Below are 12,981 nucleotides of genomic sequence, written 5' to 3' on the forward strand. Positions count from 1 at the left end.
ATCGCGACCTCGAGATACCAACAATCCAGGAGGAAATAGCAAAATATAGCGACAGGTATAGCAAAAGAGTCAAGAAACATCGAAACCCCCTAATTACCGGACTACTCGATACGTCGGACCGGAACCGCAGGCTGAAGAGACACTACCCGCTAGACCTAAACGCTAGATTCAATTAGTTATCTAAATTAAGTAACATTTACTTATTTATAATACTTACTTATAAGTTACACTTATCTATAATAAGTATTAACTTATAAATAATTAGCCATGTCACTGCGTCACGGCAGAAAAAATTACTGAAAATTCTCAATGCGAGAATTGATTGTAAATTTTAATAATTAAAAAAAAAATTGATTAGAAGGAAAGGTTGAGCGCGGCGAAAAAAGACTGATTACGAAGGTGATAAAATAACGTACGATACGAATATCTAGGAGAAAAACTAAAAACTAAAAACTATCTCTCTTCGTCCTTAGTAAATTCTTTGCACAAAAGGCGAACCTACACTGTAGCAATTTCATCGGCAGCGCACAACAGACAAATCACGGCAAAAATACTTAGAATGCAGGCAATAACCGTCAAGCAGAGAAGCAACGTTGCCCGTACGAAGGAAACACGAAAACGAGCCACGAGATTTAACCCTATACAAGTTCATGCTCGAAGGGAGACAACTTATTCAATTTTGTCGCTCATCCGGAAACAGCACGTCCCTATTCTGACCTGTATTTTCCTTGATTCCGCGATGAATCAGGCAGGATCGCGTTCCAGCAAACGAGATCCGTCCTCCAGATCTCTTTATATTATTTCGTTATTCTTTCACGAGTCGAGCCCACGAGACCGCTTGCTTCGCCAGGTTGGCCTTTCAATTTTCAGCGCACTATCCCGCTAACACAACGCGAGGTACTAGAAAATGTCGGCCATGAAAGATGCAGGAAGAAAACGAGTAGAGAGCAAGGAGCTCTGTCGTTCTACTACTCGTTTGTAACTCGTCGCTGGACGAACCAACGGAAGCAATCAGCGACGATAATATCATTTCACCTGCCTCGAGACGAATTTCTATGCTAATTCCCCCTGCATCCAGCGAATTTCGATCGCTCGTATTTTTTAAACATTCCCAGACGCGCTGTCTTCTTGGTATTGTCAGTTCTTTCTATAGTTTTCTTGACCCTGTCTCTTCTTCGATTTATGTTCCTTGTGGAAGATACGAAACATTTGGAAGTTACAGTTCTTTTTTCGTTTCCGATCGTCTTCATGAAAACGTGAAAAATTCTTATTTCCTAAGTATAGAAAAGGTATAAAGCCTCTTAAGGGTCGTTATAATTGTCAATTCAAAGGTTGCCGATATTGAAATAGCGAAATTAGAATTTTCACCATTTTATCTTCTTATATAGCCTTTTCACAGCAAGCTTCTCTATACTTGGCGTTCTACCAATTAATGAAAATATTTCTATTCGTTTTTTCTGTTTGTTAAAAGATCTTACTTAAATACGGCGCTTGTTTCACCGTAGAAGGTAAGGTTCGTTTGCGTAAGACTCTACATAAATCATTCTTTCGTTTACAAAATCTTGATAAATAGGTTCGAAGCTGTGCCTCTTTGAACACTTTATTTTCATGGAATCCTTAACTTTTTTATTTACGAGATTGCCTTCTTTATTTCGACGAGCTCGTGGACATTGTAAATTTAGCGAACGTTCTGTTTTCTTAGGAGTTTTACCTCTTTCCTTGAAAGTTATCCCTTTGGAGAAAGTTTCAGAAACCTGCGGGAAACGTTCGTGGGAATATGAAAAAATGGAATATTGCTGGGAAATAAATTTTATAGTAATCGTAGCAAATAAAAACGACCGATTCTAATACTTTGATTTTTCAATGCGCTAAAAAATTGCGATCCGATCGCGTTACGATAATTTTCACGCGTATACTTAAATCTCTGGGAAAAATTTCCACAAAAATGAGAGTCGGTGAAGAATTTGCAAAAAAATTTCCATTTTTTTCACGATTCCATTATTTTGATCTGTGAAAAAGTAATCCAGAGGAACGAGACTTTAATAAAAAGTACAAAATTTCCTGCCATTTCCTCGTCGCAATTCCATCATTCTAATTCCCTGTACAAAAATAAGCGTAATGAACGAAATAAACAAAAAGCCTGGTAAAAGATTAGAGAACTCTTATTTTCTATCCTACGACTCCGCTGTTCTCTCTGACTTTCTGAAAAATTGCATCATAACGTTTTTTTTCTGGTTTTCACTCTTACAGGCACCAATACATCTCGTAGCGTGTCAAAATTTGTAAAAATCTGATAGACAACAAACGATAGTTTCATCTTTCTCCTCTTACTCTGGTTTCGTCGTTCCAAAAAATGAGATTCGATGATTTCTACTGTTGTCTCCTTAAAAGAGTAGCTAGCGAGGTTCGAGACACGTGAATTTAAACGGATGTATCGCGAGACCGAGCCGCGTAACAATGAAAGCACGATAAATGGAGATTAAAGGGACAGAGACGGTTGTCTTGGTTCGTCTTCAGTCACCGCTTCTGCTGTTATTATGAGTCATTATGAGCTTCAAAGCTGGAATATGGAACAAGTTACTATATACGCGACTCGCTCTCATTGTTTCGAGGGCCGCTTTAAAATAATTGCTAAGCGCCATTGTCCACGCAACAATCACCACGCTCGTATCCATTACATTCACAGAAGCGAGGTGTTGTCTGGCGCTAATCCTTCTTCACTGAATTCGAAAATGAAACGACCAACTTTAATAGCATTCTTTCTTTCCTCGCTCTTCGCCATCGCGGTGGGGAGAGGAGAAGAAAAAAGAAAACGGAGAAGAAAAGATATCAACGCTGCTTTCCCGTAAATGACAATGAATTTTCTGTAATTTTGTAGCTGCTCTCCGGGAAATCGCATATTCTGTGCGTTTCACGGGCGGAGGTACAGAATGTCCGAAAAATTAATCCCTTCGTTTGTTTTTTAATAACTTGTAACGTTGTATTGGGAATTTGTTACGATGTTATTCTATACAGATGCACTGGAGATTTGATATATCTCGCGTGTATATTTTTCGCATCGGACATTTTTCCATTGTATTTATCAAAATCGAGAAATCAATAGGTACACGAAAGGGAAGAAAATGGAAAATAAAAGGTAAAAAAATGAGATGAAAACTGTATTCGAAGCTCGTATTTTTCCCAGGATTATTTTCATCCGAGGATTTTGTTATCTCTTAATTTCATATAAATTTCATGGCTGTCCGAATCGGCAAGGTTTTCTCGCGATTCTCAGACAACGCGAAAGCATTCCCAACGCTCGTGGGGGGGCGAAAACAAATAGAACTCGTTAAAATGGGCCGAGGGAATCGCGTGTAATCGGCGAAACTCCTGGCGAGCCGAACTTCGCTATGGAAATTCCACAAGAGTGGCGAACATAAAGAAGCTCTTAGAGGTAGAACGCGTGCAAAGTCGAAAAGCCGGTCTCTAGTCGGCTTTTCGTTCCTCGTGTCCGGTTGTATATGGACGACACACCGCAATCGCATGAATTTCTGAGGACCACAGGGGACAAAATTCTGGAGAAGCTTCCCCTCTGCTAGGAATGTATTATTAAACAATTAATTACAATAGTCAGCACGCGGTCTCCCATCCCTTGTAGCCCAGCCAGATCATTCTTGAATTATTTCAGTGCAGACAGTTACAACTCTTCGTCGCTGAATTACGATGTTGCCACGTATTCGAATTAACATAGCAACGAACGGTATTTTCATCGTTTCATTTCATTTCTTGAGTATCCTCTTAAAAGGGAAAAGTATACATAAATTGTACACCTAAATTAACTGTTACTTGCAATTCGATGGATCTAATAGGGTTCTTCGAGTTTTTAGAATTAACGTAGTATTAATTTTTCAAAAAGAACTACACCAACTTTAATTTGCAACTAAGAAAACTAACAAGATTCTCGGGTGCTTGTATTTTCTGATAGTATCGATATACCTTCGATTTGTTGTATTTTTTTTCATCTGAAATCTTGAACCTCTCCATTCCACTGGATACTGTTGAGTTGGCAACTAAGTGATCGCGGATTTTTGTCATTAGGTGGTATTGACAAAATCCGCGATCGCTTAGTTGCCAACCCAATATATATTTAAAAAGTTTCTTTCGTTTTATAAGACGCACAATGTTTTTTGTCTTATATTAGTTTACTAAATTATACACGACCATGATAATAAAAATACGACGAAATGGATGATACCTAATTCAATAAAATAATATAAAACGAAAGATGAAACGAAACGAAACTTTTCCGACAATCTGATACAATTACCAAAAGTAGGATAATTGTGAAAGCTCGTTGGTAATATTATTAAATTTCTCAATGAAATCCGAGTATTCCCGAACTTCCTCTAGCATTGCTGCGTCCTTTTCCAATGAACGACAGCGTGGAAACACGTTGAGACGAAGGTCCATCTAATCAAACATCCACCGCCGGTGTCTCGGTTTCAGGCAATAAACTGATCTGCGACTGCAAGCTGGCATGGATCTGGGGCCTGAGGAACGAGACGAAGAACGTAAAGCTGCGGGAGTCCCTGGAGGAGCTCACTTGCTTCCTGGAGAGCAATAACGCAACGCTGAAGATCAACAACGACGACCTCGAATGGAACGAAGCGCTCGAAATTGCACGGAACTCAGGTAGGTTCAAGGTGCTTACACGCTTTTCGTTTCTACTGTCTGCCCGTTCAATTTTCTTGGACATTCTGCTAGCCAGATTTTCGTCTTAGACCCATTTGTTCTGTAAAACTATGTAACAGCGTCGATGAAGTTTTATAGTATTTTATACACGCGTTTATAGTATTAATGCAGATATTCGGTAATAGCGAAACAAGAAAGTGAGAAGTTTGTAACAAAATAGCGAGTAATAAAGCAAAGTAACGAAATGAAGGAAACGTTGAAGAGGAGAGTTTTACGAATCGCGAGTCGCGTGATAAATTAGATAAGACGTTGCGAGTAAATTGTATAAAGTCGACGCAAGTTCAGGTGAAGTCGAGTAAATTTGTAAAAGAAAAGTCTATAACCTATGCATTTTGTAAATGTTAACGGTGAGCTTTTTCTCGGATAGTAGCACAAAAATGAAACGAGTAGCGTAAAACCGTGAACACGCGTGAATCGCACTTTATGATCCCGTTATTCGTATTCGGATGTTAATCTGTCGTCATTCAAAATATTATCTTTCAACGTGAACAAAAAAGCATTGAGGACAGTGAGCTGAATTCGTCCAAGTGCATTTCCGTCATTGTAACGAATGAATAAGGCTTGCTTCTTGGGATCTTGCATTATCCGCTAGGATGGCTCCTTTCCCTACATTGTTTTCGCGGTTCATGGTAAACGTTACTTCGTACCGAATGTTTGGATCGAATTCTGATTCTCTGAGATACGGAAGAATAGACATTTTAACCATCTCCGAATTTATTTCGATTTACCAAAAATTAAAAGGAAAAACTTTGACTAATTATTCGTAGTAAAAATTCATCTACTCGAATCTAGTTTCGTAGATTGAAGCGTACAATATTTTTATCGTTAAACGGAAGAAAGGAAATATTATTTTACGAAACGAATCGGAACGCGATATGTGTGCCGTGTATAGATGGATTTTTAATCGATACATTTGAAAAGAAAAAAAAATCGTTTCTATTTATTAGCCACTTTGTGCAAAACTGAATCGCAGGAACACCTGTTTCGCGTTACAGTTTCTTTCAATTGGTACAAAGTGTGCCGAAATATTAACCTTTATAACGACCAGCCATAACGTAAATCACGAATCCATTAAATTCATTTATTTTGCTGGTGCGTTACGTTTACTATTACTGCCAGATACGAATAAAGGCTCGAAAAATGAAATGAAATACAAAAAAAAAAAAAGACCGAACACCGCTTGGAGACAAAGGAGCTTTCGTTTCATTGTAAACCATATCGACAAATAATATTATATTAAATTTTGTTCCATTGTTTCGTTGCACCTAGTACCCGCATTACATCCCAGGGGATAAAATTTCATAAAACAAATATTTTGTAATAATTCCCTGTGTCTCGACGATATCATCTGAGGGCTAAAAATTACTTGAATTAATCGAATTAATGACAAAATTTAATGTCCAGGGCATAAAATTGCGGCTGAAAGCGAACGCTAAACAAATTAATCAACGTTCGAGATATGGAGGGAAATTTTGCAGTTTCGTTGTTCGTCCCTGCAAACTAATTTTTCACAATTAAATCACAACGTTTTCCGTTTCAATGATCAAATTCACCGTCGTACAAAATCTTTAATAATCCAGCCGATGCTTGGACTTACCGATATCTAGAACGTTTAATCAGTACCCGACCAATAAAATAGAATTTCCGATATTCCACTCGTTGTTAGGGACCCTCGGTATTTCGAATTTCAAATTCTCTGTTCGATAATCGAATCCTTCAAAAGGAATATTTGGTATCGGTTTAATTGATCGATATTCCTCGAGAGCATTTCAATTTCCTAGCAATCGGTTACAAATGAAAATGTAGTTATTCTCTTTAAAAGCTGACAGGCAAATTATACGTCGCTTAAAACGAAAATACAGAAAATTAACGTAACAGTAGGCGTACATAAATTAAAAGAGAAAAAAAAGATATCGTGGATATCGAAATTTTCATACTCCTAATAAGCAGACGACTTTTTCACAATGAGAACCATGGTCCTTTAATTTTCATTTTACTCTACACTTTCAACGACATTCCATTTTACTGAAATGATCAAAAAAAGGGATCCTAAGATTCTCGCGACGACTGTTATGCGGATCACGCTGTACGTCCTTTTTTAAATAAAAAAGTTTCCGTTTTATTTCGCTTTATCTACGACATGTCAAGCCCTTTTCTTCTCTCTATTTCATTTCGCGATATAGAAGACCAAGGAAGGAAACAGCAACAATCTAGAACGCATTTTCGACGACTGCTCGATATGCATTTTGTTCGAATTTTCGATTCTCTGCTGTTACAGAGGAATATCGCACCGGGAGCTTGAGAGACGGCAGCATCGAGGACGACGACGCCTACTTGGGCGACGAATACGAGAGCAAAGATGGATACGAGGATTCTTCCTCGAATTCCGATTTTCAGCCGAAGGTAAGATATACGTTTACCTTCTATATTTTTCTTCCTGCCATCGAAGGGAACGGGATCAATTTCGCCCCAATTCCATCACCACGTTTCTTCCAATCTGTCGCTGAATTAAGGGACGAATAACCTGTCGCCATTATATTTTATGTTACGTTCATCGTATCTGGTATAATAATATCACGTATCACGCAATATTTGTCTACAATTTCTACAACGTCTTTTATCTTCTTTCTTCGTGAACAATTTTGATATTCGCGAATATTTCTCTGTCGATAACCGGTATTAGGTCGTCCGGAAAGTGTCTTTCTTTCGCAAACGTGTTTTTTACAACAGTGCACCTTCGTACAAACGTGAAACCAAGTCTGTGAAATATTTATCTCAATAGAACGAAATGGATCGTACGTAATTCGACCAAATAATATAAAACAAAAAAACGTTGTACGTCTATTATTTTCTCATAAAACGGAAGAAACTTTTCGGACAAGCTAATATTTTAAGGAAACATTCGATTTTACACCACACCGTTTACCGATCGTGCATTTAAGCGAACAAAGCGTCACGTTGATCCAATATCGACTCGAATTTCAGTAACCTGATTTTATTTTTATTTTATTTGATATTATTTTATGTCCGAACAGATATCTATACTGTAAGCAAAACGTATACATCGTGCAGGTGTCGCGAGAGAAGATTTTCAAATTGCTTTAATCGCATATCCAAATGCCATCGCGATAAAATGTATCGGACGTTCAAGAGACGCGCGACCGAATTAAAACATGTAGAAAAATCGTCTGGAATTCGACGAAACGCTGCATACCGCCGACATGGACGCGAAACACTGTCTGGTTATGAAACGCTGTTATAAAGTTCCTTATCACGAAGGGACCTTTGGCTTCGCCGGTTTTTTCCACGTGCTCGGAATTTCTCGGAGACTATTTTTTATTTAAATGTCCAACGGAAGCATAGGGTACGGATAAGCTGACCAGACATGACGATATTTCGGAAAAACCACAAGTAAAATCGACACTTTACTCGAAATAGCGTAACTTATTTCTCTGCGTGACAAAAGGCATTTATTTATTCGTACTGCTCTTCTTTTTATCTTTTAATAAAAATGTATCGCGCCATAAAGTTTCAAGCGAACGATTTAACAAACTGTGAAATTTGTTTAACGAAACGCCGCATTCTATTTTTATATACAATTAAAACCGGCCAAAGCACTCGGCCACGTTTGTCGCCCCTCGATTTATTCTCAAAATATGTACGCATCGACTCACTTGTCAAAATAATGCCGCGACTAAAGTTTTAATTCGTCCGTTCGTTTTCAGCGGACAACAAATTCGGACCATCGAATGTTTCCGATGTTGCGTTTAGTTGCGCCCCAAATGGAAAAATCTTTATGAATCGTGAACGGAGGTTAAACGTGTGGTGTGTATGGGCGTTCCACGTATAAAATTGATGTCTAATAAGATTCGAAAAGAAGTATCGAAATATCGTTTATTCGCGTGTTTATAAAATAAGCAGAAAGTAAAAAAGAAAGAGGAAGAAGCGGCGAAAGTTTTATCAATTGCGCCAACTTTCTCGATACCAGTCTCTTGCGTAGTTCCCGGCAATCCTTTCGAAGAAGGCGAGAAACTACAACAAACATCGTACGAATTCCATACAGACGTAAGGAAATGTTATTTATACGAATAGAAATTCTAATACTGTCGCAGGAATTTTACTTTTATTTTATTATCAGTAGACTGAATTGTCTAATCGTAAGAATATTCCTCAAAAAAAAAAAAAAAAAAAAAAAAAAGAAAACGTTAATCAGAAGAAAACAATCCGAGACTAAAAAAATGAGAGTCGGAAGGGTACTTCGTTAATATTTCACTGTTCTGTGAGTAACAGGTAGAATATTCGTCGAACCTCGAACCGGAGCTGTGACAAATGGCTGGTGATTTGTCAAACTCTCGTTCGTTCGAAAGGTGAACAACGTCTGTCAGAAAGAAGTTTCCTTTTAACGAGAAAGAAAGGAGGAAAAAAAAAAATTAGAATTCATTAAGCCTCTGTCCAGTGGGTCGACGACTATCGTCACGGAATCTTCCGGTACCGGGAACCATCGAAATAAAAAAAAAAAAAAAAAAAAAAAAAAAAAACAAGAAAACGTTAATCAGAAGAAAACACGTCCGTAAAAACCGCAACTTGGATAATTCTTTCGTCAAGATGGGATAACTTAATCTCGCGGGACTCTTAGAACAAGCTCGCGGAACACCGGTTACTGAACCACTGGCATATAACAACGCGTGACGGTGAGCGATAGAGAGCACTAATTCCCTTACCCAGTGTCGTCTCGCTAATCATCTTTGCAGCTCTGCACAGTGCTTTAATTTAAGCTTACAAGAATGTCACTTCACTCTGAAACCGCAACCATCCCTGACTAAAACACCCTTCTTCGTGCATACTGTTACAGGTGCAGATGGTGGAGGGTAAACTGTGCTACGTGAAGAACCTATTCGACTTGAAACTAGAAGAGCTGCCGTGCCCGGAGCCCTCGAGGGAGGATTTAATGGCGTCCGAACAACCTTCGAGTCGCCATGAGAATGCTCGTGTCGGCTCCTCGGGTTCCATATGGTTTTCGTCTTCGCCTGACCTCGTTCGCCTCGACCTGTCCGTCCTCCTATGCTCTCTGCTCCTGTTTCTGTCGGTTCTGTTCACGTAGAAGCGGCTATGTTCGCCGGACGACCCAGCAAACAGATCGGAAAGACGGCCCGTGCACGAGGACGAGGACGGTTCTCGCTATTGCGAAACATAAGAGCGTGCATAATCGAATCGCGCGATGTGTGTATGTGTGTGTATCGTCGCGTGCGTTCTCACCGGTGTTCTTCAAGGTTTGACGCGTCTCGAACGATCCTTCTTGCCGAGGAATTTTTATTTTCTCACTTCGAACAAGCTTTCTCCGCCGTTGTCGCTTGGCAAGATAGATTTTATGGATATTCGCAGAGTATTTGGTATTCTTCCGGTGAAAGGAATTCGTTGTAGCAAGGATCGTGGATTAAAGGGTGCTCTCTCGCCGAATTTGAGCTTTGGCGCGAGATCAAGCGATGTATCGAGTTTCTGGGATTTTTAACGATGGGAATAATCCGGTTGACAACGTTTCTCGATGAGACGAAGCGAGTTCCAAGCCTTGGGAAATTTATGGCCAACGAAGGAGCAATCGATACGACGTTTTACTCTACAAGTTTAGGAATTACGCGTTCCAACGTTTTTCGAGTTTCCATTTCAAGAAGCTTTTATGTTTCTAAATTGCAACGAAGGCTCGGACAACTCCATGATCCATAGTCTTCTTCTAAACACGAAAAAGCAATCGATCTGGCATGCCAAACGTTACGTATCTCGATCGATCTCTTCTTTCCACCGATATCCGCAAAATCTAACTAAACCAATGAAACTTACAAGCGTGAGAACTTGAACACGATGAAACGAACGACTCGAGAAACGTCGATCGTCGGTTTCAGCCAACAAGAAGCCGAGGTGAGTGATAGGAATTGCGAGGCGACGACGAGCGAAACATCAATTTGGCTCTTCTCGTAAATGAAGAAGCGTTCAAGTCGCGTCAAAACCGTCCCGGAACGATCGACGGATCGTTCGCGAGGCTGAATTCCACCTACGCACGGTGAGGAGAATTTTGAAGCGCGTGCTATCGGACGTCGACGAGACTCGAATCGGATTTATCGAGCGCGATCTCGCGAGATGACACGGAGTACGCTTGGAATATAATATATGCATCTTCGAGGGGAAAAACACGTTCGATTCACGTTTTTCTACGCACGGACTCGTTATCGCCGCGTACGTTTACAGGCTGCTTAACCAGCTGGCACTTTTCAGTGACCATTTTGTATTATTGACTTTTCGACGTACTTTTATTCTCCATAATGGAGTCCCTTTTTCGAACGATCGATTATTAAATATAAACTCGTGTTTTTCGCGCGACTTTTTCATTAGCTCGCTCGATTATAGAGAACGTTTGTACATAATTGGTGGAGAATAGTCTTCGTGTGCTTTATGGCCGATCTTTCGTATCCTTTTCTCGGTTTTTTACACGCGTCTCGTGTCAAGATTTATTATCGGTCGGCAAGGTGTCGGGAAAATCGAGGGATTCGAAGGAAAATTGGTACAGGTGATAAAACGCCCTTAACCGATAAGAAAACCCTTTCGAGGCTCGATGTTTCGTGGGTCGTAGAAAGAAGTTCTTTCTAATAATTGATATAACAGTAGATATAAATCTTGTCTAGAATTTACGTAAGTAGAACATAGGATTAGTATCGATGATTATATTACGATTTAGTTAATTAACATTTTTAGCGATTTTACTCCGTTTACTGTTCTTTTTTTTTTTTCTACGCGTTTACCGCGGAAGGAACAGCCTTTCTCAGGAAGAATGGGAAAAATGTCTTCGAAAAGTATCAATAAGTAAATTACAGACTGGATTATCGATTACGTAGATATCTAATTTCGACTAATTTCCATCGGATGATCAATCAGCGATAACTTAACAACATTAATTGGATATAAATTCGCAAATGGAAATGGGAATCCGATCGGGTTGCAATCGACGAAATTACAGCCTCTGATGAACTTCCACCGATACCTGTTCATTTTATCAATCACAGAGTACCCCTTACTAATTAATTCGATTACATATCATCAAAGAATTCGAAACTGCCTCTTTCGATTCTGTCGTATTTTCAGATTTTCACCGAACGCTCTTTTACGATTAAAATCCACGAAAATCGTTTTATCCGCGATGCAATCTTTTCTATATTACATCCTAACAGGATAAAAAACAAAAAGGAACAAGAGGAAGTAAGAAATATCGATAACACGTAATTTCCAATTAACCAAATATATCGAACGTATCTAAAATCGCCGATATCTCCAATCGCTTAAAATATTACCACAAATATTCTCAAGCTAAACTTTTTAAATATATCGCGAACGTTTATGATATTTGTATGTATTTTTCGATTCGCACGAAGACTATTCCAACCGAGTCTAATTCATCGTTGCTTAAATCTACATACACATATACGTGCGCACACAGAGACACATGTACACATGTAAGATTGTTTCCACGAGTTGGCAATTTCTGGCCAGCCGCGTCCTCGCGAGGCTCTCGGAAGTTCGACGGCAACGGAAGTTGACCGAGGAGACGATCCACCCGAAGCTTAGTCAATTCCCCGTGCAATCGCGCCGGTTTTATCGTTGTGGATCAGTCTCCACTCTCTTACTCCCCCTTTCTCTCTCTCTCTCTCTCCCTCTCCCTCTCTCTCTCTCTGTAAACGCACAAAATCCCCTGGAAAACCGCAACGGTAGATCCATCTCGATATGTAGAAACGATTATCGAACACTGTTAACGTTTCTCTGAATTGCTTCAGAGATAGTTTTAGGGACACTGACTCTAGTATCGATAGCGTTGGACTTTGATGTAAAATTGTAACGACGCTGGAGGAGGAATGGGAGCAATCTGATCTCGTAATTGTCTCACAAATTCATTTGCGACAAATGTGAAATTTTTATTTTTAGTAGCGAGATACGTCTGCAATAGGGTGAGAATTGATATTTGGTTGAAATTTAGATCTATAGAAACGCTGACGCTAATTAAAACGTCATTGGCTATAATATGGAATTTGCAAGCCGCAAGAGAAAGGACGATTGAAATTCGACCATTTTTTGGAAATGCTGAAATAGGTTTCGAATAGGAGATGAAAGATATTTGTTGGAAATTGAAACATAGATTTACAGAGACGTTAATTAAAACAGCATTGGTTGTGGTATGAAATTACAAACGATACCGGATGAAGACTAGAA

At 39.3% G+C, this 12,981-nt stretch overlaps 1 protein-coding gene across 1 annotated transcript in view; it reads left to right on the forward strand.

Moving 5' to 3' along the window:
• LOC105680549 (connectin) overlaps positions 1-12,981 on the forward strand; it is a 359,117-nt gene that overhangs the window by 334,796 nt on the left and 11,340 nt on the right. Inside the window, exons 7-9 of the mRNA XM_033321860.1 lie at positions 4,486-4,671; positions 7,010-7,134; positions 9,584-9,658. Coding sequence (XP_033177751.1) covers positions 4,486-4,671; positions 7,010-7,134; positions 9,584-9,658 — 386 coding nt within the window. The remainder of the gene's footprint in view (positions 1-4,485; positions 4,672-7,009; positions 7,135-9,583; positions 9,659-12,981) is intronic.

This window comes from Bombus impatiens, unplaced genomic scaffold, assembly GCF_000188095.3.
Source record: "Bombus impatiens unplaced genomic scaffold, BIMP_2.2 scf_0010, whole genome shotgun sequence".
NCBI lineage: Eukaryota > Metazoa > Arthropoda > Insecta > Hymenoptera > Apidae > Bombus > Bombus impatiens.